General features: G+C 41.5%; 1 protein-coding gene across 1 annotated transcript in view; it reads left to right on the forward strand.

The window, feature by feature from the left end:
- Positions 1-904: 904 nt before the first annotated feature.
- herc2 (HECT and RLD domain containing E3 ubiquitin protein ligase 2) overlaps positions 905-24,303 on the forward strand; it is a 59,113-nt gene continuing 35,714 nt past the window's right edge. The window contains exons 1-27 of the mRNA XM_072438290.1: positions 905-1,107; positions 1,833-1,932; positions 2,352-2,445; positions 2,531-2,662; positions 8,304-8,526; positions 9,055-9,155; positions 10,787-10,928; positions 11,305-11,409; positions 11,502-11,670; positions 12,105-12,278; positions 12,411-12,599; positions 12,982-13,133; positions 13,677-13,834; positions 14,108-14,221; positions 14,546-14,797; positions 14,954-15,144; positions 15,296-15,496; positions 18,077-18,305; positions 18,602-18,726; positions 18,806-18,984; positions 19,057-19,241; positions 19,715-19,870; positions 20,008-20,193; positions 20,341-20,517; positions 20,601-20,704; positions 20,820-20,970; positions 22,007-22,221. Of these exons, the coding sequence (XP_072294391.1) occupies positions 1,861-1,932; positions 2,352-2,445; positions 2,531-2,662; positions 8,304-8,526; positions 9,055-9,155; positions 10,787-10,928; positions 11,305-11,409; positions 11,502-11,670; positions 12,105-12,278; positions 12,411-12,599; positions 12,982-13,133; positions 13,677-13,834; positions 14,108-14,221; positions 14,546-14,797; positions 14,954-15,144; positions 15,296-15,496; positions 18,077-18,305; positions 18,602-18,726; positions 18,806-18,984; positions 19,057-19,241; positions 19,715-19,870; positions 20,008-20,193; positions 20,341-20,517; positions 20,601-20,704; positions 20,820-20,970; positions 22,007-22,221 (4,176 nt within the window). The 5' untranslated portion in view covers positions 905-1,107; positions 1,833-1,860. The remainder of the gene's footprint in view (positions 1,108-1,832; positions 1,933-2,351; positions 2,446-2,530; positions 2,663-8,303; positions 8,527-9,054; positions 9,156-10,786; positions 10,929-11,304; positions 11,410-11,501; positions 11,671-12,104; positions 12,279-12,410; positions 12,600-12,981; positions 13,134-13,676; positions 13,835-14,107; positions 14,222-14,545; positions 14,798-14,953; positions 15,145-15,295; positions 15,497-18,076; positions 18,306-18,601; positions 18,727-18,805; positions 18,985-19,056; positions 19,242-19,714; positions 19,871-20,007; positions 20,194-20,340; positions 20,518-20,600; positions 20,705-20,819; positions 20,971-22,006; positions 22,222-24,303) is intronic.

Genomic DNA, 24,303 nt, shown 5'->3' on the forward strand with positions numbered 1-24,303 from the left:
CAATAAAAACATAACAATATATATATATATATATATATATATATATATATATATATATATATATATATATATATATGTTTAAAAGCTAATCAACCATTTGTTTCTTTCTGTGTCAGTGATGTTTGCGCTCATAGTTTGACTTAAACTCAAAAGCCCAGTACATGCCTGACAGTCACTTATTAGTAGAACAAGTAGGCTACAGTCTGTTTTATAGTAGATAGAAAATACAAGAAGCACAAAATAATAAACAGTTATTATTCTAATTTTATTGTTTCAGAATATGGGGGCAACAATAGTCTGGAGGAAACTGACTACTTTGCTGCTACTGTTGCTTTTACTGTTGCTGCTGTCGTTTTATTTGCTGCCTTTTCCTAGCTATCCCAGTTGTTATAGTTTTTTTCCTCAATAGATTTCAAATACAGTACAAAAAATAGTTTAAACTTGAGTATTTAGGTAGAGTAGTAGAGCATTGAAATGTTGGTTAGAAGTATTTAATTTATGCTACTTAAAACACGTTTCTACATTTTTAAAGTGGTGAAGTGGAGCATGAAACATCTTAAAACACCACTTTGCCCATTTTCAACATTTCACAAAACAACATTTTGGTTTGAGAATATCAAAATAAGGAGAGATGACTCCCAATACCCATATCCACCCTTCAGTACTATAGAGGTCACAGAAGATATGATTTATGTAGCCATCATCAGTTCAATATCAGATGAATATCAGACTTTATACCTTATACTGGCTGACAGCATGTCAAATAGTGCGACACACACTGCCCTCTGGCGGACAGCAGGGTCCACTACAGTACAGCCCCGCCCCTCCTTCGTCCCGCCTCCAGTGCAGAGAAGCGCTGGTTTTGTCATAACCGTCATTCCAAGCGGGCGGAGCGCAGACGCCAGCTTACTGTATTTATTTACGAGCTGCGCTATAAACTCTGTATCAGGGTTTTAGTTATATAAATCCATCGCGGCTCATCCTCCAGCAAACACAGTTCCATGTCCCGTGCTCAGTGCGCTATCTGCCAATCACATCCATGATGAACGTCTTGTTAATGCAGCAAAGCAGCTGAGGGGACGAGAATAGCATAAGCACAGACCGCAGGTAATTATGACATTTCTCTCACATTTGACACAGGACTGCGTTTGCTCTGTTTTCTCACGGACTGTACATTGCTTTGAGTCTTGTGTCACGTCCTCTAAACCTGTTTCTCAGACACTGGGTGGGTTAGCATTAGCTGCGAGCTAATATGTTGGCTGAGTATTAGCTGTTTAGGACCAGTTAGCATTAGCTCAAAGATAATGGGCATAACCCGTTTTATTGTCAATGTTTGTGAGGATGCTACGCCCGTGTTTGATGACAGTGCTATATATTATTTTATCATTACACATATAAAGCATGGTATTCGCCTCCATGGACAAAATGTGCCCTTGTTAGCCACTAACCCTACCATTATTTGAGCTTGTAATGTTAGTTTTGGTGCTGATTGGTCGGGAATGTGCATTTTGTTGCCTTCTTTCATTTGACCATGTAATACATTCATAACATGCACGTATACCGTGTTTTATCGTGCCGATTACGATATGGTCATCTGTTGAACTGTTTACTTTGATCATCTGCATCTCGTTTACGTCATTTCTTAGCTGAAATATTTACACCAGTGCGATCAAATGTGTCGTTTCATCAACACTACAGCCTCATGTTATGGATCAGAATAAAATGTATATGTCAAATATGACATTACATTAGTCTTTGTTTTTAGTCTCGGTATCAGCAGTATTTGATATAAATACATTCTTTTTCTATGCCATTCTCCTCATGTCCTGCAGGTTGGCTGCACCTGCAGCTGGAGGGAGGATGCCGTCTCCATCGTTTTCCCTCGATGCTCAGCAGAGGTTTCATGACAAATGGCTAAAGATAGACTTACAAGTAAGTATCAAATGTCCATATTGTGCCTACATTTGGAATTATCTACATTGTTTTAGTACTACTTACTTAAACATACACATAGATGTTGTTTTGGGTGGTACTAGTGAGAATCAGCTGATCATATATCAGCCTGTGGACCCTGTCATACATGTTTTCTCACAATTAACCAAACCTGACGGCTCTAGACACTGTACACAACCTTTAGCTTAACTTATGTCAGTTGTTCTGTGGTTAAAAAAAAATATAAACTTAGATTGAAGATATTGTTTGGAATTAATTTCAACCCCCAAATGCTATTTTAGTTTGTCAAGATATGTATCAGGTGCAACAAGCCTTTATGAATATTTTTCAAATGTTATCACATATTTAGCATAAAATAGCATAAAATGTCAATTTGTAACCTTAAAAATGTTTGGCAGCGAGCGTTCTCTCCGGAGGGACTGAGCGAGATGTGGAATGAAATGGTCAAAGATGAAGAAATATTCTTCAGTGGAGAAGAATCAGCCCATCCAGGTTAGATTTTTTTTTATTGAATTAACTAATTTACTGCACTAATTCGGGATACTTTATGTAATGGCTGTAATCCTGTCTATTTTAGAAGATTGCACAGATTGTTTTGGGACACAGAAAAAAGATGAGCCCAATGATAAGGAGAAGAAGGAGGAGGAAGAGTCTCCGTCTTCCGTTCATCACTCCATCATCGAGACCTGGGACTGGGGACGGCAGCCTGGTGAGTCCATTCACATGAAAGCAAATCTACAAACATTTTACAGCATGTGAAATCAATCAATTGTCTCATTCAACTATACTATTTGAGGATATTTCGTGTCAAACAACTGGTGTATGCTGTTTTAACATTATACCTCAATTAACAATATTTGGTGAGTTGTAAATTTAATAGTATATGTTGTTTTGGTATTTTGAAAGAAATGTCTCCTACGGGATACTAACTAATGTATAACTATTCTATAGTGTTTATGAACTTGAAACTACTGCATGTGTAAACGTGGACTACAGGGGTTATTCAGGCATCGTAGCATTGTGAATTTTGAGTGGCAAAAACGCATGAGCGTTGATGGTAGAAGTGACATGTTGTTCTGTAAGAGCTCAAAACACAATAGAGCTGCTCCAGTCTGATAAACAAATATTAGTCTACACCTCTGTTTAATATTTAGTTTGTACCTAACATCTGGAAGAAGAAAATCAAGTAAACAGTTGTAGAAAACCAGGTAAACAACAGGAAAACGGCATCTACGCTCAAACGTATCCCTGATGCAGACTTTGGGATGAAACTCATGACTTTTCTCTCCTTAAATGAAATGTCCTTGTGTTGAAGTTCATTGTTGAGGCGAGTTGAAGTCTCCTAAATCTTCAATTGCTGTCAACAAACAAGCTAGCTAAGCTGTTTACTGTCAGAGCAACTATGGAGAAACTACTTCAATTTTCAAATAAAATTAATTTGAGCAAAACAAAAGTTCTGTGGACAAAAACACCATTCGACTCAGTCGGAATGTTGAGGAATTGTGCATAACTCCTAAACCAAGACGAGAACTATTTGGAATTTGAATATTCATAACTTTTTGTTCAGGGTTTATGATGTTGTATTCTGTTTCTCTCTTGAGTTCTTTGCACAACTCTGGATGTTTTCCTGACGCTTTCTCAACACTTGATATGGAGACGATGATCCTCTGGTTTCGACACGTTTCTGTTTTGAATCTTGGACTGGAGTGTTTGAGTCTTGGCACGTTTTCCCGGCACGTGTGGTGTGGAAGCGTCTGGAGGTCAAGGTGGTTATTTTTACCTCTGGGGGAAATAATCTTGTAGGTGTCATAATGTCCCAATGTGAGACGATCAAGCTCATGTTTACCAAAAGAACTGGGGGGTCTGTTGGTCTGGGGGGTCTGGTGGTCTGGGGGGTATGGGGGGTCTGTTGTAATGGGGGGGTCTGGTGGTATGGGGGGGTCTGGTGGTATGGGGGGGTCTGGTGGTATGGGGGGTATGGGGGGTCTGTTGTAATGGGGGGGGTCTGGTGGTATGGGGGGGTCTGGTGGTATGGGGGGTCTGTTGGTCTGGGGGGTCTGGTGGTATGGGGGGTCTGGTGGTATGGGGGGTCTGGTGGTATGGGGGGGTCTGGTGGTCTGGGGGGTCTGGTGGTATGGGGGGTCTGGTGGTATGGGGGGTCTGGTGGTCTGGGGGGTATGGGGGGTCTGTTGTAATGGGGGGGTCTGGTGGTATGGGGGGTCTGGTGGTATGGGGGGTCTGGTGGTATGGGGGGTCTGGTGGTCTGGGGGGTCTGTTGGTCTGGGGGATTTGGTGGGTATGGGGGTCTGGGGGGTCTGGTGGTCTGGGGGGTCTGTTGTAATGGGGGGGTCTGGTGGTATAGGGGGTCTGGTGGTCTGGGGGGTCTGGTGGTATGGGGGTCTGGGGGGTCTGGTGGGTATGGGGGGTCTGGTGGTCTGGGGGGTCTGTTGTAATGGGGGGGTCTGGTGGTATAGGGGGTCTGGTGGTATGGGGGGGTCTGGTGGTATGGGGGGGGTCTGGTGGTATGGGGGGGTCTGGTGGTCTGGGGGGTCTGGTGGTCTGGGGGGTTCTGGTGGTATGGGGGGGGTCTGGTGGTATGGGGGGGTCTGGTGGTCTGGTGGTATGGGGGGTCTGTTGTAATGGGGGGGTCTGGTGGTATGGGGGGTCTGGTGGTCTGGTGGTATGGGGGGGTCTGGTGGGTATGGGGGGTCTGGTGGTCTGGGGGGTTCTGGTGGTATGGGGGGGTCTGGTGGTCTGGGGGGTATGGGGGGTCTGTTGTAATGGGGGGGTCTGGTGGTATGGGGGGTCTGGTGGTATGGGGGCGTCTGGTGGTATGGGGGGGTCTGGTGGTATGGGGGGTCTGGTGGTATGGGGGGTCTGGTGGTATGGGGGGTCTGGTGGTATGGGGGGGCGTCTGGTGGTATGGGGGCGTCTGGTGGTATGGGGGGTCTGGTGGTCTGGTGGTATGGGGGGGCGTCTGGTGGTATGGGGGCGTCTGGTGGTATGGGGGGTCTGGTGGTCTGGTGGTATGGGGGTCTGGTGGTCTGGGGGGTATGGGGGGGGGTCTGGTGGTATGGGGGGTCTGGTGGTCTGGTGGTATGGGGGGGTCTGGTGGTCTGGTGGTCTGGGGGGTCTGGTGGTCTGGTGGTCTGGGGGGTCTGGTGGTCTGGGGGGTATGGGGGGTCTGTTGTAATGGGGGGGTCTGGTGGTATAGGGGGTCTGGTGGTCTGGGGGGTATGGGGGGGGTCTGGTGGTATGGGGGGTCTGGTGGTCTGGTGGTATGGGGGGGTCTGGTGGTCTGGTGGTCTGGGGGGTCTGGTGGTCTGGTGGTCTGGGGGGTCTGGTGGTCTGGGGGGTATGGGGGGTCTGTTGTAATGGGGGGGTCTGGTGGTATGGGGGGTCTGGTGGTATGTGGGGTCTGTTGTAATGGGGGGGTCTGGTGGTATAGGGGGTCTGGTGGTATGGGGGGGTCTGGTGGTATGGGGGGGGTCTGGTGGTATGGGGGGGTCTGGTGGTATGGGGGGGTCTGGTGGTCTGGTGGTATGGGGGGGTCTGGTGGTCTGGGGGGTATGGGGGGTCTGTTGTAATGGGGGGGTCTGGTGGTATAGGGGGTCTGGTTGTATGGGGGGGTCTGTTGGTCTGGGGGATTTGGTGGTCTGGTGGGTATGGGGGGTCTGGTGGTATGGGGGGTCTGGGGGTATGGGGGTCTGGTGGTATGGGGGGTCTGGGGGTATGGGGGTCTGGTGGGTCTGGTGGTATGGGGGTCTGGTGGTATGGGGGTCTGGTGGGTCTGGTGGTATGGGGGTCTGGTGGTATGGGGGGTCTGGGGGGTCTGTGGTCTGGTGCAGGCAGATAAGAGATTGCTTGGGATTTCCTAATGGCAAGGACTGATGTTTGTAACAGGCCTGACATTAAAGTACAATTCACTAAGTAGTGGTGCTGTGATACACGAACTCTTCTGGTGGTGGTTTAGTCTTCTTTATTTTATTTGGGCACGATACAATTTGCTGCGATATTATAGTTGAAGAATACCCAAGTATCAAATTAGTCCTGGTTTAGGTCAACTGTTTAACTCTGAAATTAGTATCGTCATACTGGTTCTTTAAAATCCAAGTGTTCTGTCTTGAAATTATGATTTGTTTCATCATTGCAGAAATTGGGCAAATTCTCATTTTAGGCTTATTGGGATTTTCAACATTGATTGACTTCCCATTTCATTTGTTTCATACATTTATTCTGCATAGTCTTTTGTATTTTTTTAGGCCCGGAAATGACAGTGGAGTGAAAACAGTGAGTGAAATTGGAATCTGTCTCTGAAGTTCAAACGGCACACTTCCTGCTCATTCAAGCCTCACGCTTTATGGGTCGCACTGATAAATGCTCTGCTCCAACTATCAATTAGATTTATATTCAACATTTAATACCCAACTTTGACTGAAGCGACACTTTCACATCTAATATGTAGCTGTTGTATGTCATGTGCAGTCATGTGACACTACCACCCTGTGGCTCACACATTTTCACTCATACTGTCAAATATACAGAAAAAGTTCCAAAATATTTGCTCAACAAAGGTCAAATTGTCAAAGATATATTTTGTATTTGTGGAATACATCTGTAAAGATAATATACAGAAATGACAGTACAGTTCCTCCTTAAAGCGTCACTTTATCAGCTCAACAAAACCAGTTGGAAGTGATTTACTGATCCTCCTTCATTATGCAACACAGCAGCTTAGCCAAGTTCAATATGCCAAGAGTTAATTCAGCTTTTTGATGGTTAACTTATTACAGCCAATACTTATGCATGTTGTGTGCATGTTAATGAACAGACATGACACACGGCAGAGTGTAGTCATGGGCTCATTGCACACGGGGCCAGAGCACTAACTGCTGAGCCACTGTGCCGCCCTTATTCTACTGTACTCTATTCTCACTGTTCTTTTTTGCAATGTCTTTAAAATCCTGTAAGTATTTCAATATTATCATGGAGACGATAAATTGCCCACTTTTAACTAAAATGTATTCAACCAGTCAATCATTGAGGTGCAGCTAATCCATACATTTGTTTTTCATTCTGTTTTAAAAGCATTTTTAAATATCAAATAAGGATCTTCTTCTTAAAGGCGCAATGGATGATTTTTCGGCGATTTGAGAACTCAGGCGGAAGTGCACATGCCACTCCCCCGTGCGCAGGCCACTCCCCCGTGCGCATACCACTCCCCCGTGCGCAGGCCACTCCCCCGTGCGCAGGCCACTCCCCCGTGCGCAGGCCACTCCCCCGTGCGCAGGCCACTCCCCCGTGCGCACGTGCGCAGGCCACTCCACCGTGCGCAGGCTACTCCCCCGTGTGGACTGATACAACACACACGTGCGTTTGTTTATTAGTGCGACGGATCACATCGCATCTCTCGTCTCCCGTAGATTTCCGTCCACTTCTGCGTCAGCTCGAACTGTCTTTCTCCGTCTTCATTTTGCCCCGTACACTGAGGGAACTATATTATGATAGATCCATGCGCTTAGGCACGCGGAAACATGGGGACGAGCCTGACGCGGCTGCAGGTGAGCGATAGGTGCGTTTTATGATTGACACGTGGCAGGACTAATCGGCCGTCCACGCCACGAGGAAATAAGACTCAGATTTGTGCCAAAAAAATTGTCCATTCAACCTTTAACATAAAGTATTATACTTCATTTCACATAGTTATATCTAAAACAGAATTATAGTCCCAAATGTCTATGATGAGTGCATCTGCCACATTTAATCTCTTTGAGATCATTTATTTGTTCATTTCTGAATGGAATATTGAAGCTATGGAAAAGGATCCATGTCTGTCTTCCACAGAAGCATCACAGCTAGAAAAGAAACAACACTGCATCAAATGTTTCTTTTAGAATCTTTATAAATGTCTAATTCATTTAACTCGCCAGATTCTTATTTTATCGTAAACAGGCCAGATTCAATCTGAACAGTAACAGTAGTTATGAAATTAATTAATTTGTGTTGCTATAGTTAAGAAAAGCCTTCATGTATTTGTAAAACGTTGTTAAGTGAGTTTAGATCGTTTAGAGCGCTGTAACTGGCTGAGGTCGAGTCATTGAGCAGCATTAGCTTCGTGTACAGATTAGCCTCTGTGCCTTTGCCCCTCAGCTCCATAGACACTTGTGAGTTTAAAACAGGCCGTTCTCTCCTCTATGTGAAACAGGCATATATAGAAATGAATAATCAAGGCAATAAAATAATAATCAAAAGCTTTTTTGTTATCGAATCACTTGATTTACCAGAGTAATCGTTTCAGCCTTAAATTGTTCAGGACATTTTCATTTTAGTCTTGTTTTATTGTGTCCCAGATGAGACGGAGTTGAAGGACTGTCTGTTGGTGCTTGTGGACGACCAGCAGAAGCTCTCGGCGCAGATGGCCAAAAGCACATTGTCTGCTCAGCGGCTGCGACAGCGGCTGGTCATTCTGGAGCGCTACCTCATCTCTTTGAGCCACAGCATGATGGAGGACAAGGACAAGTCCCGCTGGAAAATGCCCCCCAGCCCCCCACTGCCCACTGCCGACAACAAGAGGTATGGTTTCAAATGTGTTCAGTGTGGACATGGATGAGTCACCTGTATGCTCCTAGTACAAGTGAAGCGTGAAGAATAGAATACAAATATAATAATGTCTCAAATGCTCACAGGTGACGCAAACATAAGGTCTAGAAACCACATTCCACATTCTTCATGGTACATCGGCATAATATATAACATATTACCACAAAGATGGTGATATGTTTATGAAACTATTGGACCGACCATAAATTTTTCTAATTGTGTGTTTTTTTATTTTTTGTATCAATAATCAGTTCCATCCGGCACATTGAAACAGTGAAACCCTTGTGCATAGGACAGGTCTCAGGTTTGTTATCACTTAGTTTGGTGGATGGTCCATTTTTTATAACTTTTTCATAGATTTACATCCGTCAAGTGTCCGTTTGTGACAATAATTTGAAAAATAAAAGATAACCAATAGTGGAAGAAGCTCTGAGTTCTAAACCTGAATCCCTCTGTCTTTGTCCTCCATGAGCCAGACAATTTCCTGTGTCTGTTTTCCAGCCCTCGTCCGGCCAGTAAAGGAGTAGAAGGATTGGCCCGCGTGGGGTCTCGTGCAGCTCTGTCGTTTGCATTTGCGTTCCTGCGTCGGGCCTGGAGATCGGGTGAGTCTGGGTCACTCCACCCTCGGGGCTGACCGCTGCTGTCATACACTGACCGTTGCCCAGTTACACGTGACACCAGGCTTACAGTAAACAACGTGTCGCAATGTGCTGAATTTGTCCTTGTTTTCAAAATCAAAAATGTAACTATTGATGTCCATTTAAATAATTGTATGATCTATGTCTAAGTCCTCTCCTTTTACAGAGCAAGTTAAGCCACTTTCCAGATCCTTGCAGAGCTGTACTATTGACTATTTTTCTTAAACAAATACTCTTTTATTTTTGTTTTCTATGCACAGTAATATAGGCCTCCAGAGCACAAGCATCTGACTATTACATAACTATTTCACATGCTTGGCCAATAATAAACAGTGAGGCCAGAATGTTTGTTGACCACTGTCCTCAATTTAGCATCATGTCTATTTTGGGTGTAGGGAAATGAAAATATTTATTTTGGCTTCAGTCCTACTTAATATTTTTATTTATATCATCAATAAACAGACAAACACATGCACAAATGATTCTAAACCATCACGTTATTTATAATGTTTTTTTCATTTAAAAATGCATTTAAAAGGTATTTATTTTGTTAATTTATGCAGTTTATCTTTTGTAATAAAATATAATTGTACACACACATTTTTAAAGGGGAATTGACTGAGCATCTATACACTGGCTCTGTTTTCTATTTGAAATTTAACATCTAATTTAAATGCTAATCCATATTTAGACAAGTAATGCTTTTGCTTTGGTTTGGACATCTGTTACTCTTCAGAGCCCCTTTTATGTTTTGTCAATTAGCAGAATGGAGATCAATGTTTGAATGGCCAGGGTTAAGTAAGTCATTAATATTAATTCATACAAGTGCACTGAAATAAATGTATGAATTGTTTTTTTCTGCTTTTTCTTTAGTTAGACATAGTATACAGATTAAATTCTAATATATGACCGGACCATTTGTGAAAGCATTTCTTGTCCATCCGCTGACACATACTGTACTGTACATGATTAAGACACTCCAGGCTTCCACACGGCAATGAAACACATTGTATGAAAATAAACTAATGGATTTGATCAACATTTTCCTAAGGCTTCAAAAAGAGCATTTTAGCAGTGAATGTATTGAATGTATTGAATGTATTGAATGTATTGAATGTAGTGAATGTAGTGAACGCTGTGTACGCTGGCTGCAGACAGTGGTATGTTAAGTCTCGCGCTCCTGCAGCCTCTTGTAACATGATCAGACATGCACAGTTAAGCCTCGTATACAACAGAAACGGACTTCCAGGAACACTCAAGGGTCTGTTCTTTCACTGCCCATGGCCTCAATAAAGGCATTAGTCCAAAACTGCTATACATTATTCAGTAAAATGGCATTTCTTTAGGTGAAAATAGTATGAAATGACGATGAATGGCTTCTTTGCTCTCACAAATGGACAACTTTTATTTTTTTCCCATATTGCCAATAAGGACTTTAGTAAATTTACCCTGGTCATTCTAACTTGTATATAACAACAATCATAATCATAAAAATAAAACTCTGTGGTTGTGTAGATGAAGCATTTGCCAGGAAACTCTTGGGTAACAAAATGCTCCTCTCACTAAGTTTTGTGTGTGTGTGTGTCTTTGTGCAGGGGACGATGCAGACCTGTGCAGTGAGCTGCTGCAGGAGTCTCTGGACGCACTCCGAGCTCTTCCTGCAGCCACTCTGTTCGACGAGGGCACCGTCTCCTCCGTGTGGCTCGAGGTGGTGGAGCGGGCCACCAAGTTTCTTAGGTTTGTGTGTGTGTGCGTGTGCGTGCGAAAAAAAATAAATATATATATATAATACTGTGTGGCAAAGAACCCATTAGATTTTGAATTCCTAATGCAACCATGTCAAAAAAAAAAATCTGTTAAAGACTAAGCCTGGACTTGCTCTTCTGAAAATGGAATGCACATGTATGATATCGAGCTCTGGCCGTCAGGAGGAATACATACATGTTCTAGAGGAATCTAGACTAAGCAGGGACTAAATTAGCCACAAATAAACTGTTTTGATTTAATGCCTCAAATGAACAATTACTTTGTTTTGACTGACTTGGACAAATGGGGATTACCATAATAAAATTATGATAAAAATATTTGATATGAATGTCATAAACAATTCCAGTGATGTCCACGGTAACGCCAGTACAAAGGGCAACATCCCCCTCCAGGACCAGCACCTCGCTTTGGCCATCCTGCTGGAGCTGGCTTTGCAGAGAGGGACTCTGAGGTAACCACACAGATTATACATTGTATCTCCCGGAATGGTTTGGTTGGTTTTGTCCCGCTTTAGCCCTCATATTTGTCCTGGTTCTCCTCCAGTCAGCTTCTGTCTGCCGTTCTTCTGCTGCTCCGTCTTTGGGACAGTGGCACCCGAGAGATGGACAACGAGCGCTCCACACAGGGGACCAGTGCCCCGCTGCTCCCTCTGCTCCAGCGCTTTCACAACATCCAGAGCAGCAAAGAGGAGGCTGTCCCGGAGGAGGCTGAGGTGAACATGATGCATTCATCTTTCAATTAAGACTCTGGAAGTACCGTAATATGACGCATCTGGAAGTCAAAGCCCATTCCTAAACCGGTTTATTAAAAATCTTTCAATCATAATTGCAACCTATAATGATCAACATATAAAAGTCATCTACGTACAGTGTGTTGAACTAATAAGGGTGGTGACATACCATTAGCTTTCATGTGGTATATGATCTTTTTAGCATTGGCTACTTCTGCCGACACATAAAAACAGATACAAAATATATTAAATGCGCTAATATCTGGTTAGCTGTCAAGTCTTGAACAAAGCTTTAAACATGCACCAGCCAGCGCCCAGTCAGTTATAATTGTATTGAAATGTAACTACAATATTTCCCATAATACGTGCAAGCCTAAGCTCATTTACTCAAGTCATTTTATTTGATTGCCCTGCAGATCTTGACCGCGCCTCTGAGTCCAAATGAGTGTTTCCTGCGGTACCTGACCTTGCCCCAGGACAATGACTTGGCCATAGACCTCAAACAAACAGCTGTGGTCATTATGGCCCATTTGGATCGCCTGTCCGCTCCCTGCAGCCCTCCGCACTGCAACTCTCCCACATCTCACAAGGTGACCATTCCTGTGGCCGGCTGCCTCTTATCAGATTGAATTTGAAGTTGAAGGCTCTGAATTTAGTTTTTATGAAAGTAAAAAACAATATTTCTAGATCTTGTCCCTGTGTTTCTTTCCCTTTTGTTTTAGGGCACACTGCAGGAGGCGATCGCGTGGGGTCTTCTGGGCTGGAAGTTGTATGCCAATGTGAGTGGACCCATTCAGTGTAAAGCCCTGTCCAACCTGGGAGTCGCTCAAATCGTCTGCTCGGAAAAATGCTTCCTCATCCTGTCGAGCACTGGATCCGTGTACACTCAAAACTACAAAAGCACAACTCTGGTCAGTACGACGTGTTGGCTTTTCCTATTCAGATGCATCACTGGAATGTTCCCATGTCAACTTTCAGCCCCAGAGATGAAACACTGTATGATAAGAACATAATCATCATGTTTTCTTTTGTAATTGTGAATATTTCTTTTATCAACTATAAAATGCATCTATGATCTGCTTTGTTACCTCATGTAAGGACGCCAAATCAGTTTTACATATGACATATCCTACTTGTACTGCTCTTAAAATGAGGTGGTTTTCATTTGCTGGATGGTGTATATTGAGGTGAATATCAGATATTGTTGCTCATAAACTGTGTTCATTATACTGGGACATGTCTTAATCCTGAAATCCCTAAGCATTTGACTAACATTACATATTTTTGTTGCAGGCTCCGATGCTGATCCATGTGTTGAGCTCCTTAAAGATCACTAAGCTCGGCGCTCACCCGGACGGGCAGCACTTCATGGCCTTGTCCAGCAACGGAGAGGTGTTTTCCTGGGGCTGCGGAGACGGAGGGAGGCTGGGACATGGAGACACCACGTAAGCAGTTCCATGTTTATCAAGAGTGTTCCATAAATTTAGCTAATCTGTGCTTTTGGTTTTTGCCTCAGTATATGAAATGCAATAAAAGTTTATGACAATGCTGCACAATATTTGCTCTGGTTATTATCTATTCATTACATTTTTGCATCCATATTACTGCAATTTAAATGCCCAAATTCACTTTCAGATACTAGACTATATATAATCTTTAAATGTGAAAAACAGAACTACAACAGTCGCCATGTATCGCTCACTTACCTCATTCATTCTGAGGGTGCTAATTATTCCCCCTAATGAGATTATGAGAATTTTTACAACGTAAGGAAAACGTTTTGCTGTCACAGTAATGCTAACAAACGTTAGCATGTTAACGGAGCATTTCCTACTTAGAATAAAACTCTCTATATTAGATTACAGAGACTGCACTGTGGTCTCATTTTTACCCAAATAGATGGTATTACAATGTACCTGTTAGCATAGTATTTTACTTGGTTACATGAAAAAAAATCTGGTACAGTCCCTATAATCCTTTTCTTTTAGGTACCTAGAAGAGCCTGCAATGATCGCAGCCTTCAATGGGAAACAGGCAGGCAAACACGTGGTGCACGTGGCATGTGGAAGCACCTACAGCGCTGCAGTCACAGCTGACGGAGAGCTCTACACCTGGGGCCGCGGCAACTACGGACGACTGGGACATGGTAAACTGTTAGCATTCATACTTGTAATGCTAAATTAGCTCATTTTGATGAATAATTTAGAGAAACCAAAATGCAGATGTGGCATTCTAGAAGAGGCAAACATTTCCACACTTTTAATTGTTAACCTTTTATCATTTACAAAATATGATTTGAAATAATTATCTCTTAATTAACTTGATATATTGAGATAGAAGACGAGCTATAGTCCTTAATTCTAGTGTGACTTGATATTCCCATGCGTGGCATGTACTGTATGTTCTGGTTGGTTGCTAGGCTCCAGCGAGGACCAGACCACGCCGCTGCTGGTGACGGCACTGAAAGGATTGAAGGTGGTGGATGTAGCGTGTGGTAGTGGAGATGCCCAGACTCTAGCTGTGACAGAGAATGGTAAGTTTGGATGTTTGGTCAAATAAATACAACATATTCTGCATCTCATTTTATTAATGTATTGTATAAAGAAATGATTAACAGCAGCTGTGTCTAAACCTCTGAAAACAAGGCCATTTGGTGTGTTTGATACAATCATATCATGACTTCTTTAAATATTCAAACCAATGTAAACTGAACTTTTATAGATTGTGCTTGAGAAGCCCAAATTTTCTTTTTAACATTCCATTAATGTTTCCCATTTAAGTCTACTGCAATACAACCTTTACAGTACAATCACATGGGTGAAGTTCTCTTATAAATGTATATTTAAAACTATTTCAGGTCAGGTTTGGTCGTGGGGCGATGGAGACTATGGTAAATTGGGCAGAGGAGGCAGTGATGGCTGTAGGACTCCCAAGCTGGTGGAGAAGCTACAGGATTTGGACATCGTGAAGGTCTGCTGTGGGAGCCAGTTCTCTGTTGCTCTGACCAAAGATGGACAGGTTTATACTTGGGGCAAAGGAGACAATCAGCGACTCGGCCACGGCACAGATGAACATGTGCGATACCCCAAATTCCTTGACGGTTTGCAGGGTGAGAAATTTAGGTCCAGACTTTATTTCTGTTTCAAATTTGTCTTGAGATATCCACTTAAAATGTTCTTTCAGCGCCGTAATGTATTATACAGTACATTCATTACAAAAAGTAATTAAGTATGTTGATGTTTCTATTGTCATTGTATGTTTTTAGGAAAGAAGGTTGTAGACATTGCAGTGGGCTCCATGCACTGCCTGGCCCTCACTGAAGATGGAGACGTGCACAGTTGGGGCAGTAATGACAAACAACAGCACTTTGACACACTTTCCAACAAGAAACAGCCAAAAGCTCTGCCGGGCCTAAACTCCAAACACATCGTGGGCATCTCTTGTGGCCCAGGACAGGTGTGTGTTATATTAAGAATGAAGACGTTTTTTTCACACAATTGGTCAAGATGAACATTTTTCCTTCATTTATCAAGTGCCTTTTAATATTCCTTATGGTCATCCAACAAGAAAATAACTCTTCTTTACTTGTATGTTTTCCTGTGTGCAGAGTTTTGCCTGGTCGTCCTGCTCGGAGTGGTCTGTGGGGCTGCGTGTCCCTTTTGTGGTGGATGTGTGTTCCATGACTTTTGAGCAGCTGGACCTGCTGCTGCGGCAGGTGAGCGAGGGCATGGACGGCAGCTTGGAATGGCCCCCCCCGCAGGAGAAGGAGTGTATGGTGGTGGCCACGCTCAACCTGCTCAGGCTTCAGGTATGGGCCCTTTGTCTGTTTATCCATGTCAAATGAAGGTGCTTCATTTGTAATCATAAAGTTGCACAACAAAATAGCATAGATCAGTTGGTGTGACTTTGTCCTGTCTTAATTCCAACTCCTCTATTCTTTACCTGTTCACGCCCACCTGCCCGTCCACGGGCGAAAAACATTTTTTAAAAGTTCTATTACATCATTTACATTACATACTTTTATTTTTGTTGTCAATATCAGCAAGTTATACATCATTTTAAAGATTATTTTCTCAACAAAACGAATATCTCATTGAATAATACGCCCCAAGAAGCAATAGTTTGTCATTGCTTATTAAAAGAGCATCTTACAGCCCACATGTAAGTGTGATGCATCATTAGAAAGCTTAGGCCTTCTAGTTTCTGTAGATGTGCATATGAACACTGTCAGGTTTTCAGATCTCTAGGAACAGGCATTTTGGTGCTGTTGACCTTTTTGTATCAAAAAGTATATTCGGAACAAGTGATCCAAATATGTGCCAACTGTGCCAAACTGTTTTATTACAATTTTAGCTCCTTTATGATCATAAAACATACATTTTGATGTTTTGTAGGCCACTAATACCTATTATAACTGCTAAAAACAATGTATGTCAAAATGTATGAATTTCCCATATGGAGGCGAATTTTTTTTTTTTATAATTATAATATTTTTATTTTATTTTTGTATTGGTATAATAATACATATCTAACAAAATGCGCGTCCAAAAGGCTAATAAAATCAGAAAACGTTATGTGTAAAATCTAGTCGCCTCCTCCCGAAAAATCTGTCTCTTTACAGCCTTAGGCACCAGAATACAGAGGATTCTGTGTGTGGGACCCCTAAGTCCCGCCCACCATTCTAAAGATATTCTTATTGGCTAGAATAATATGTCAATCAAAGTCTGCTAAGTCACTGCTAACGTTAGCTATGTGGCTAAAAACAAGTTAGCTTCGCGCGTCGGAAGCGGTTCATTTTTTTCCTCCAGAGGCTGTAGAGGACAAACCCGTGGACAGTGGATGGTCTCATTCTGTAGGAAACAGTCTGAAGAAAAGATCGATACAAACACCATCTTATAAGTCAAACAGGTCATTTGTTATGGACTGAGAAATGCGCTTTGTTTACTTTACAAAATCTCGAAATCGGAAAACTTCAGTAAAAATACAAGTGTATATTGTTGCTCAATGGTTCCTTACAGACAGACTGAGCACAAGGATGTACAGAATTAAAGCCGTTTCGTTCATCATAAACAGCAAACAGGACATGAGTTTGTAAAAGTTGAGACTTTCTCACAAACTATTGGCAATTGCTTCTTGGAGCAAATTATTCAATATAAATCAATGACATACTCGTTTTGTTGAGAAAATAAGCTTTAAAATGATGTATAACTTGCTGGTATTGACCACGGAAATAAAAGTGATGATGTAAGAGAACTTTTGAGATATGGAAAATGCGCGCCAGCCACAGGTGAATGGTAACAGGTTAAGATGACGTAGAACACTTTGATTGACATATTATTCTAGCCAATGAGCCAAGCTTTCGAACGGTGGGTGGGACTCGGGCTTCTTCACACAGAATCGTCTCTATTCTCATGCGTAAAGATGGTCAAGAGCCAGATTTTTGGGCAGGAGGTGACTAGATTTTACGCATCACGTCTTTAGATTTTTTGCGCATTTTGTTAGATATATGCATTATTATACCAATAAAAAAATAAAATAAAATAGTATTATATTTATTTTTCATTCATATTTACGCAGTTTCACATACATTGCTTTTAGCAGTTATAATAGGCATTAGTGGCCTACAAAACATCAAAATGTATGTTTTATGATCATAGAGGAGCTAAAATTGTAATAAAACAGTTTGGCACAGTTGGCACATATTTGGATCACTTGTTCCGAATATACTTTTTGATACAAAAAGGTCAAAGCACCAAAATGCCTGTTCCTAGAGATCTGAAACTTTACACAGTTGTTGTCATGACAACAGCATGTACAGTGAACAGCATAAACACACAATGAAGTATGTCATGCTCAGGACCATTACAAATTAACAATATTCAGGCGAGACTAAAAAAATATCTATTTCGTATGTTTGTGCTTCTGTAGTGTGAGTTCTGAAGCCCTGACAGTGTGACATCTGCACATCTGCAGAAACTAGAAGGCCTAAGCTTTCTAATGATGCATCACACATGCATGTGGAACGTAACATCCTCTTTTAATAAGCAATGCCATTTGGGTCCAACCATTGTGCACAGGGCCAAAATAGGTGGATGGTAACAGGTTAAATCTTGGCCACTGACCAGAGTCAAACAGGAGAGGGGCAGATTATTTCTTATAGGTTATGTTCTCTGTAATTGGAATTCAGAAGTCAGTTACTGTATCAAATATTAGAACATTATGTAACCTCTAATTACTGAGGTCAAAATGGAAACAAAGAGTTACAGTAATATTTTTCATTATGTTTTTGAGGTGATAATAAATTATTTGCATATCAATTCAACTAATTTGGGCTATAAGAGTAAAGATCGGTAAGGTCAAAAATGACAAATAATGTTCTGTTTTTCAGCTCCATGCATCCATAAGTAACCAGGTAGAGCCAGAGGAGCTGGGACTTGGACTGGGCAGCACTCTCCTCAATAACCTCAAACAGACCATTGTGGTGTTGGCGAGTAATGCGGGAGTCCTCAACACGGTCCAGGCAGCGGCTCAGGCTGTGCTCCAGAGCGGCTGGTCAGTGTTGTTACCCACTGCAGAGGAGAGGGCCAGGGCCTTGTCTTCACTCCTCCCTAATGCTGGTGAGTCTACAATACCATTATGCTCTTAGGGAGTAAAGGTCTTAATTATCTCCTTTTCAGGGCTTTTAAGTTCAAATAGTGTCATGGAAAAGAGGTTAAAGCAAATCAGCCGTAATTTTTAAGCATACAAACGGTTATAGATGCCTGCAGAAGCGAAGCAGTAAATAAGGCTAAACATAAGTGCTGCTTAGTGTTGACAAGATATGCTTGTGAATCTGAGTGCGGAAATGAAGCGATATCTCAGTGTATAATGGGTAAAGATTTTAACATTATTTATATTTCAATTCCTTTTACAGCATTTGGTAATGAGATGAGTGTGAGCCCAGGGCGCAGGTTCATGATTGACCTCTTAGTTAGCAGTCTAATGGCTGATGGAGGACTGGAGTCTGCGCTGAACGCTGCCATCACTGCTGAGATACAGGTTAACATATTTGTTTAATAAATCATCTGCTTAGTCTTAATGCACCCATGATAACTTCATAATCTCTTTTTGATAACAGGATATTGAAGCTAAAAAGGAGGCGCAGAAGGAAAAAGAGATCGATGAACAAGAGGCCAACGCGTCGTCCATGCACCGCTGTCGCGCCATGTTGGATAAAGACCTGATTAACACTGGGATCTACGAGTCTGCGGGAAAACAGAGCCTTCCTTTAGTACAGTTAGTACAACAGCTGTTGAGGTAGGCTCAAAGATAATAATTCAAGTAACCATGCTTTACATGTATTATTCATATACATTATTATTTTTGTAGGAACATTGCCTCTCAAACTATTGCAAGATTAAAAGATGTTGCTCGCCGTATTTCCAACTACCTGGAGGCGGAGCAAGTCAGCAAAGAACGGTCAGCGTCTCTAGACCTGCTGTTACGATTTCAGAGGCTTCTGGTCAGCAAGCTGTACCTTGGGGTCAATGACACTGAGAATGTGAACGGATACAGTAAGTGAAGCCTTTACACTCAAAATACTCTTATTTGTGTAACATTACTCTGATATAGTGTTCATATTAAACGTAATGCCCTTTGTATCAACCAGTGAAAACATTTCACTCTAACAAGAAGTAGAATCAGAACCTGAAAAGGTTTATTGCCATTGCCAATGAACGTAGGAACTTGCTTTTGTTATAATGTAATGGAGCTCAGGATTGAATGTTAAAAAAAACAAACACCTACAATGTTTGATGCAAAATGTCCATAGAGACAGAAGATGCATTAACCAAAACGATATATAAAGAAAGTAAATGACAAAAGAGCCATGGAACAACCCGATAAGCTGCTGGATCACTACTGGTAAATCGGTATCAATCAGATATGTTTAGTATTTAGCATCTTAAGCTCTTCATTGTTTTAACTTTAGGCTCGCTGAAAAACTCTGTTGCTGTGTTACACAAGTGTAATTATTTTGTTTTTGCAGATCCAGAGCTTTTAGGTGTTGGTTCGCTGCTGAAGAAGTACATCGCTCTTTTGTGCACTCACATTGGAGACATACTTCCAGTTGCCACGAGTATAGCCTCCACTGGTCGCCGACACTTTGCTGAGGTTTCTCGGGTCATTGAAGGGGATTTAACAGGTTAGTTGCAAATATCCAGAACCAAATATGAAGTAAGGGCCATATGAAAAACATTTCTCCTTGTTCCAATCATTCCACTACAATAATAACAAAACTCTATGTAATATGTGTGCTAATTTCAGTTTTCTCTGTGTTAGGAGTTTTGTTGCCTGAATTGGTGGTCTCCATTATTCTCCTCCTGACCATCGATGCAGGTCTGATGCAGGAAACCGGTTCAGTTCCACTCCTAGCTGGACTTCTGGAACATCTCGACCGCTTCAATCATTTAGCTCCTGGACATGAAAGAGACGATAATGAGGATCTGGCCTGGCCTGGCATTATGGGTATAGTCCTAATTAGTCAACTGATTAGAGCCATATCAAATTTATTTCATCACAATTGCAACCAAAAAGACAGTTTGGACTTTGGATGAGGAAAGAGAATGAGAAATGAATGGAAAGCTAATCAAATGGTTTGTTGCTTTGTTGCAGGGTTGTTCTTCACGGGGCAGAGCTGTAAGAACAATGAGGAAGTGTCTCTTATCCGTAAAGCTGATCTGGAAAATCATAACAAAGATGGAGGCTTTTGGACAGTTATAGATGGAAAAGTTTATGACATCAAGGACTTTCAGGCTCAGTCACAGTCACTAAGTGGGAACAGTATTTTAGGTAAACCTGCCTAAAATAAGTGTGTCAAATGTTTCCTATAGGTAAAATACTAAATATTGATTAGGTCATGTTGTCTTGTACAGCCCAGTTTGCTGGAGAAGACCCTGTCGTTGCTCTGGAAGCAGCTTTGCAGTTTGAAGACACAAGAGAGTCTATGCAGGCCTTTTGTGTTGGCCATTATATGGAGGTAACGTATCATCATACACTTCATACCATGTCATATAGGATATGTGTGTTATTGATGAGGGGTATATACGTAGTTGCATTATATGGTGCAATGTGTGCATTGCTTTTGTTTTCAGCCTAATCAGGAAACGGTGACCACCCCGGACCTTAGCAGTTTGTCTTCTCCGCTCATCGACACTGAGAGGAACCTTGGTCTCCTTTTGGGTCTTCACGCTTCATACCTGGCCAAGAGCACTCCCCTGTCTCCTATGGAAATTGAATGTGCTAGTAAGTTTGACATATTAAAAAGGCTTTATACTCTATATATTGACATGTTCTATCTATGGCAAATATAAAGTTGTTGTATGTCAATGTCTGTGACGGTTCTACAGCTTTGTAATATCCAGTCTGCATCCAACTGTAAACATGCTACTTTGAAATTGTAACATCAAAGTCTCACGCTAATAGACTTAGATTATTTTGAACTGCTCTTACACTTTTGTTCAGTTTAATCAATATGAAGAGACTCTTAAAGGGCCTGAGTTGAACGATGAGTCAGGAACATGTTCTAGTGTGAACTGATAACTCTGCCCATTTACTCCTTTCTCTCTCCGATATTAAACAGAAACTAATGTCTGGTTTAAAATTTGAACATGAGAATAAGGATCCGCACAGCAGTTGGAGCTCGCAATTGTTTTACTCGCACCTCACAGGACGTTTCGAGCCACAGGCTTTTCTTTAGACATGTCTGTCATGCCCGTGCTTGTCCTTGTTCTTATTGTGATTTATGTTGAAGATCCAGCACACGGGTTTAAGACGTTTGTGTCTTTTTCTACAAGGCAGTTGTTTTCCCAGGATTATTTTCTATTAGTTATTCTTTATGTATAGTCAATGGTTATTACAAAACAAAAAGATATGCAGTGCAAAGATTATAATATAACTGCTTTTACAATCAAATGCATTATGTAAAGTAGGGATGGTCCGATATGGATTTTTTGAGCCGATGCTGACATCGTTTGCCGATTACTGATATTTGTGTTCCACAGCAAAGTACACAAAACAACTTATCTTTTTCACTTAAATGAAGGAAAAGTACAGTTCCTTAAAGCTTGAGCATGGAATATGTCACTATTGATGGCACTACTGGTTTCTCTATATACTTTCTCTTCATTCACTCAAAATACCCAGAGTTGTTAAGTTTCCCTACATTATCAAGATATTGAAAAAAATATATTGATATTGATATTATTGTCACATGCCTATTGCCCAGACAGTGCTAGTCTGTCCAGTCTCTCTAATGATCATTTCCGATCTGTCTCCACAGCATGGCTTCAGTCCTCTATATTCTCAGGAGGGCTCCAGACCAGTCAGATTCACTATAACTACAATGAAGAAAAAGATGAAGACCACTGTAGCTCACTGGGAACCACCACTCCAGACAAGGCTAAGCTATACTCCAGGAGGATTACGCTCAGCGACCACGCACAGCCATTTCTACAAGCTATCGCTGACAACAACATTCAAGACCACTCTGTCAAGGTAGAAAGAAGTCATTATCTTTTGTTGCTTTTTTGATAAGTCAAGAGAATTGCAAAGCCGGTGTACGCTTTCTATTGACTCAAAGCCTGGATAAATGAAGAGGTGGTGCGCCTGGTGTAGTGCATCCAGATCTATTCTAGTACAAAATCCCAGAAAAGAAAACCATTCAATAAATTGACCAGACCTGAAGGTGTCATTTAAAAATAATTATAAATATATAGCAAGTTAAATGGGCCAAAGAAAAATAGATACAGTGAGGTCCATGATTTTTAGTATTTTAAATGATTGTCAAGCAAGATAATACGATGATGTATCTCACAATTCCATTCATGAATAATGCATTTATACATCTTAATGTTTTACCATACTTTTTTGTAAAATGTGCAGTACTACATGGTGGAACAATGATAATATTGGTGGAGCAATGATAATATTGGTGGAGCAATGATAATATTGGTGGTGCTATGATAATATTGGTGGTGCTATGATAATATTGGTGGTGCTATGGTAATATTGGTGTGCTGTTATGGTTATTTTAAACAATTGTTTTTTTTAATATATATTTTTATAGAAGATATACACTAGCTATAAACACATTTTTATTAGTGGCGCACCGATATGGATGTTTTAGGCTGATATCTAGATGTTCTCATCTAACCCTAATGTTATTGGAACTTCTTATAACTTATATTAGGTCAATATTTTTTCTATTTTTCTTGCATTTTTTGAATATTTTTGGGAATATTTTTAACAAAGAAATACGGCTGTTTATTGAAATAAAGATCAAATCTATTTTAAATGTTAGAACACATTATGCTCTTCATTTGGAGAAAAAGGTTTGATATTTTTTTTATTTAGCTCTGTGTTTAGATATAGATCGGCTATAGGCTATAATATATGATTAGAATTAGCCATCACACTTTTCCATTCTGTGAATCTCGTGTGTTATTTAGATTATTTCTCAGATGAGTGTTTCTGTGAACCTCTCCAGTCCGTGTGTCATCACCGTGTCGCTGTTAAAGCCGCTCCGCCTCAGTCTCTCCTCATCACACTCTGTTCTGTTAGAATATAGCAGCAGAAAGCCTCTGTCCACAGCTGTGGTTTTCTTCCTGTTTCTGAAGGAATGACAGAGTCAACTCTTTCATTACCGGAGCGTAACCGTCCTGATAGTGGTAGTTTTGGACTGAAACAAAATTACTCAAATAATGTTAATATCAGCCAATACCGGGGCAGTATATCTGTGCACCCCTATATATATATATCATTATTTAGTTTAGTGGCAAATCATATTTTATTTAGAGGTTAGTTTTCCCTTTATATTATGAGCTGGCATTTTCACAATTTTGATTTGTGCTTCTGTGACTGGGATTGTACTGTACAACTGACTTTTAAGAAACTAGTTTAGAGTTTGTATACAACAGTTTATTTGTGCGTTTTGCACTAAAGCTGCTTTTCAAAGGGTTAGTGTTGCGCTGCACATCTGTGTGTTTGGTAGAAGTGTTTGAAAACCTTTTCCAGAAAATTCAAATTTGAACAAGATGAAGCTTCAGACGAATCCTGAGCAGATGGAGGTGTCCAGTGTAATACAGTGACCCACAGAAATATCTAGGCAGCTCAGTGTTTCCAGGCTTAAGTGGCCAAACCAGTGCAAGAGCTTTTGTAAAAATGCCCAAAACCTGCGAAACGTCCGTCAGGGCTGTATTTAGTCACTACTTGAGAGTGGCCCCTCACAGACTGGCCCCTCTTTCCCACGCACAAATAGAAGCTCCACAAAAGGTGGATGGCTTTGGATATGAGGATTTTTCTATGATATTTATGACTTTCTTTAGGTTTATTCTAAAACTTATACATTTCACTTGGAAAATTGCTCTGGCCAAACCAGTTCTTAAAACCACCCAAGATCTGGCAACACTGGGGCAGCCTGCGATGTGACTCCTGCAGCTGCTCTGATTGAGAGGAGGCCGGGCACAGAGGGAGAGACACGAGCAAAACAAACAAACACACAAACAGGGAGAAGCCGCAGCTTCAATCAAACTGAAAATTCAGATTATTGACATTTCTGTATCAATAACTTCCTATAAT

The sequence above is a fragment of the Eucyclogobius newberryi genome, unplaced genomic scaffold (assembly GCF_026437365.1).
Source record: "Eucyclogobius newberryi isolate DKJ021-1_F unplaced genomic scaffold, fEucNew1.0.hap1 SCAF_9, whole genome shotgun sequence".
NCBI lineage: Eukaryota > Metazoa > Chordata > Actinopteri > Gobiiformes > Gobiidae > Eucyclogobius > Eucyclogobius newberryi.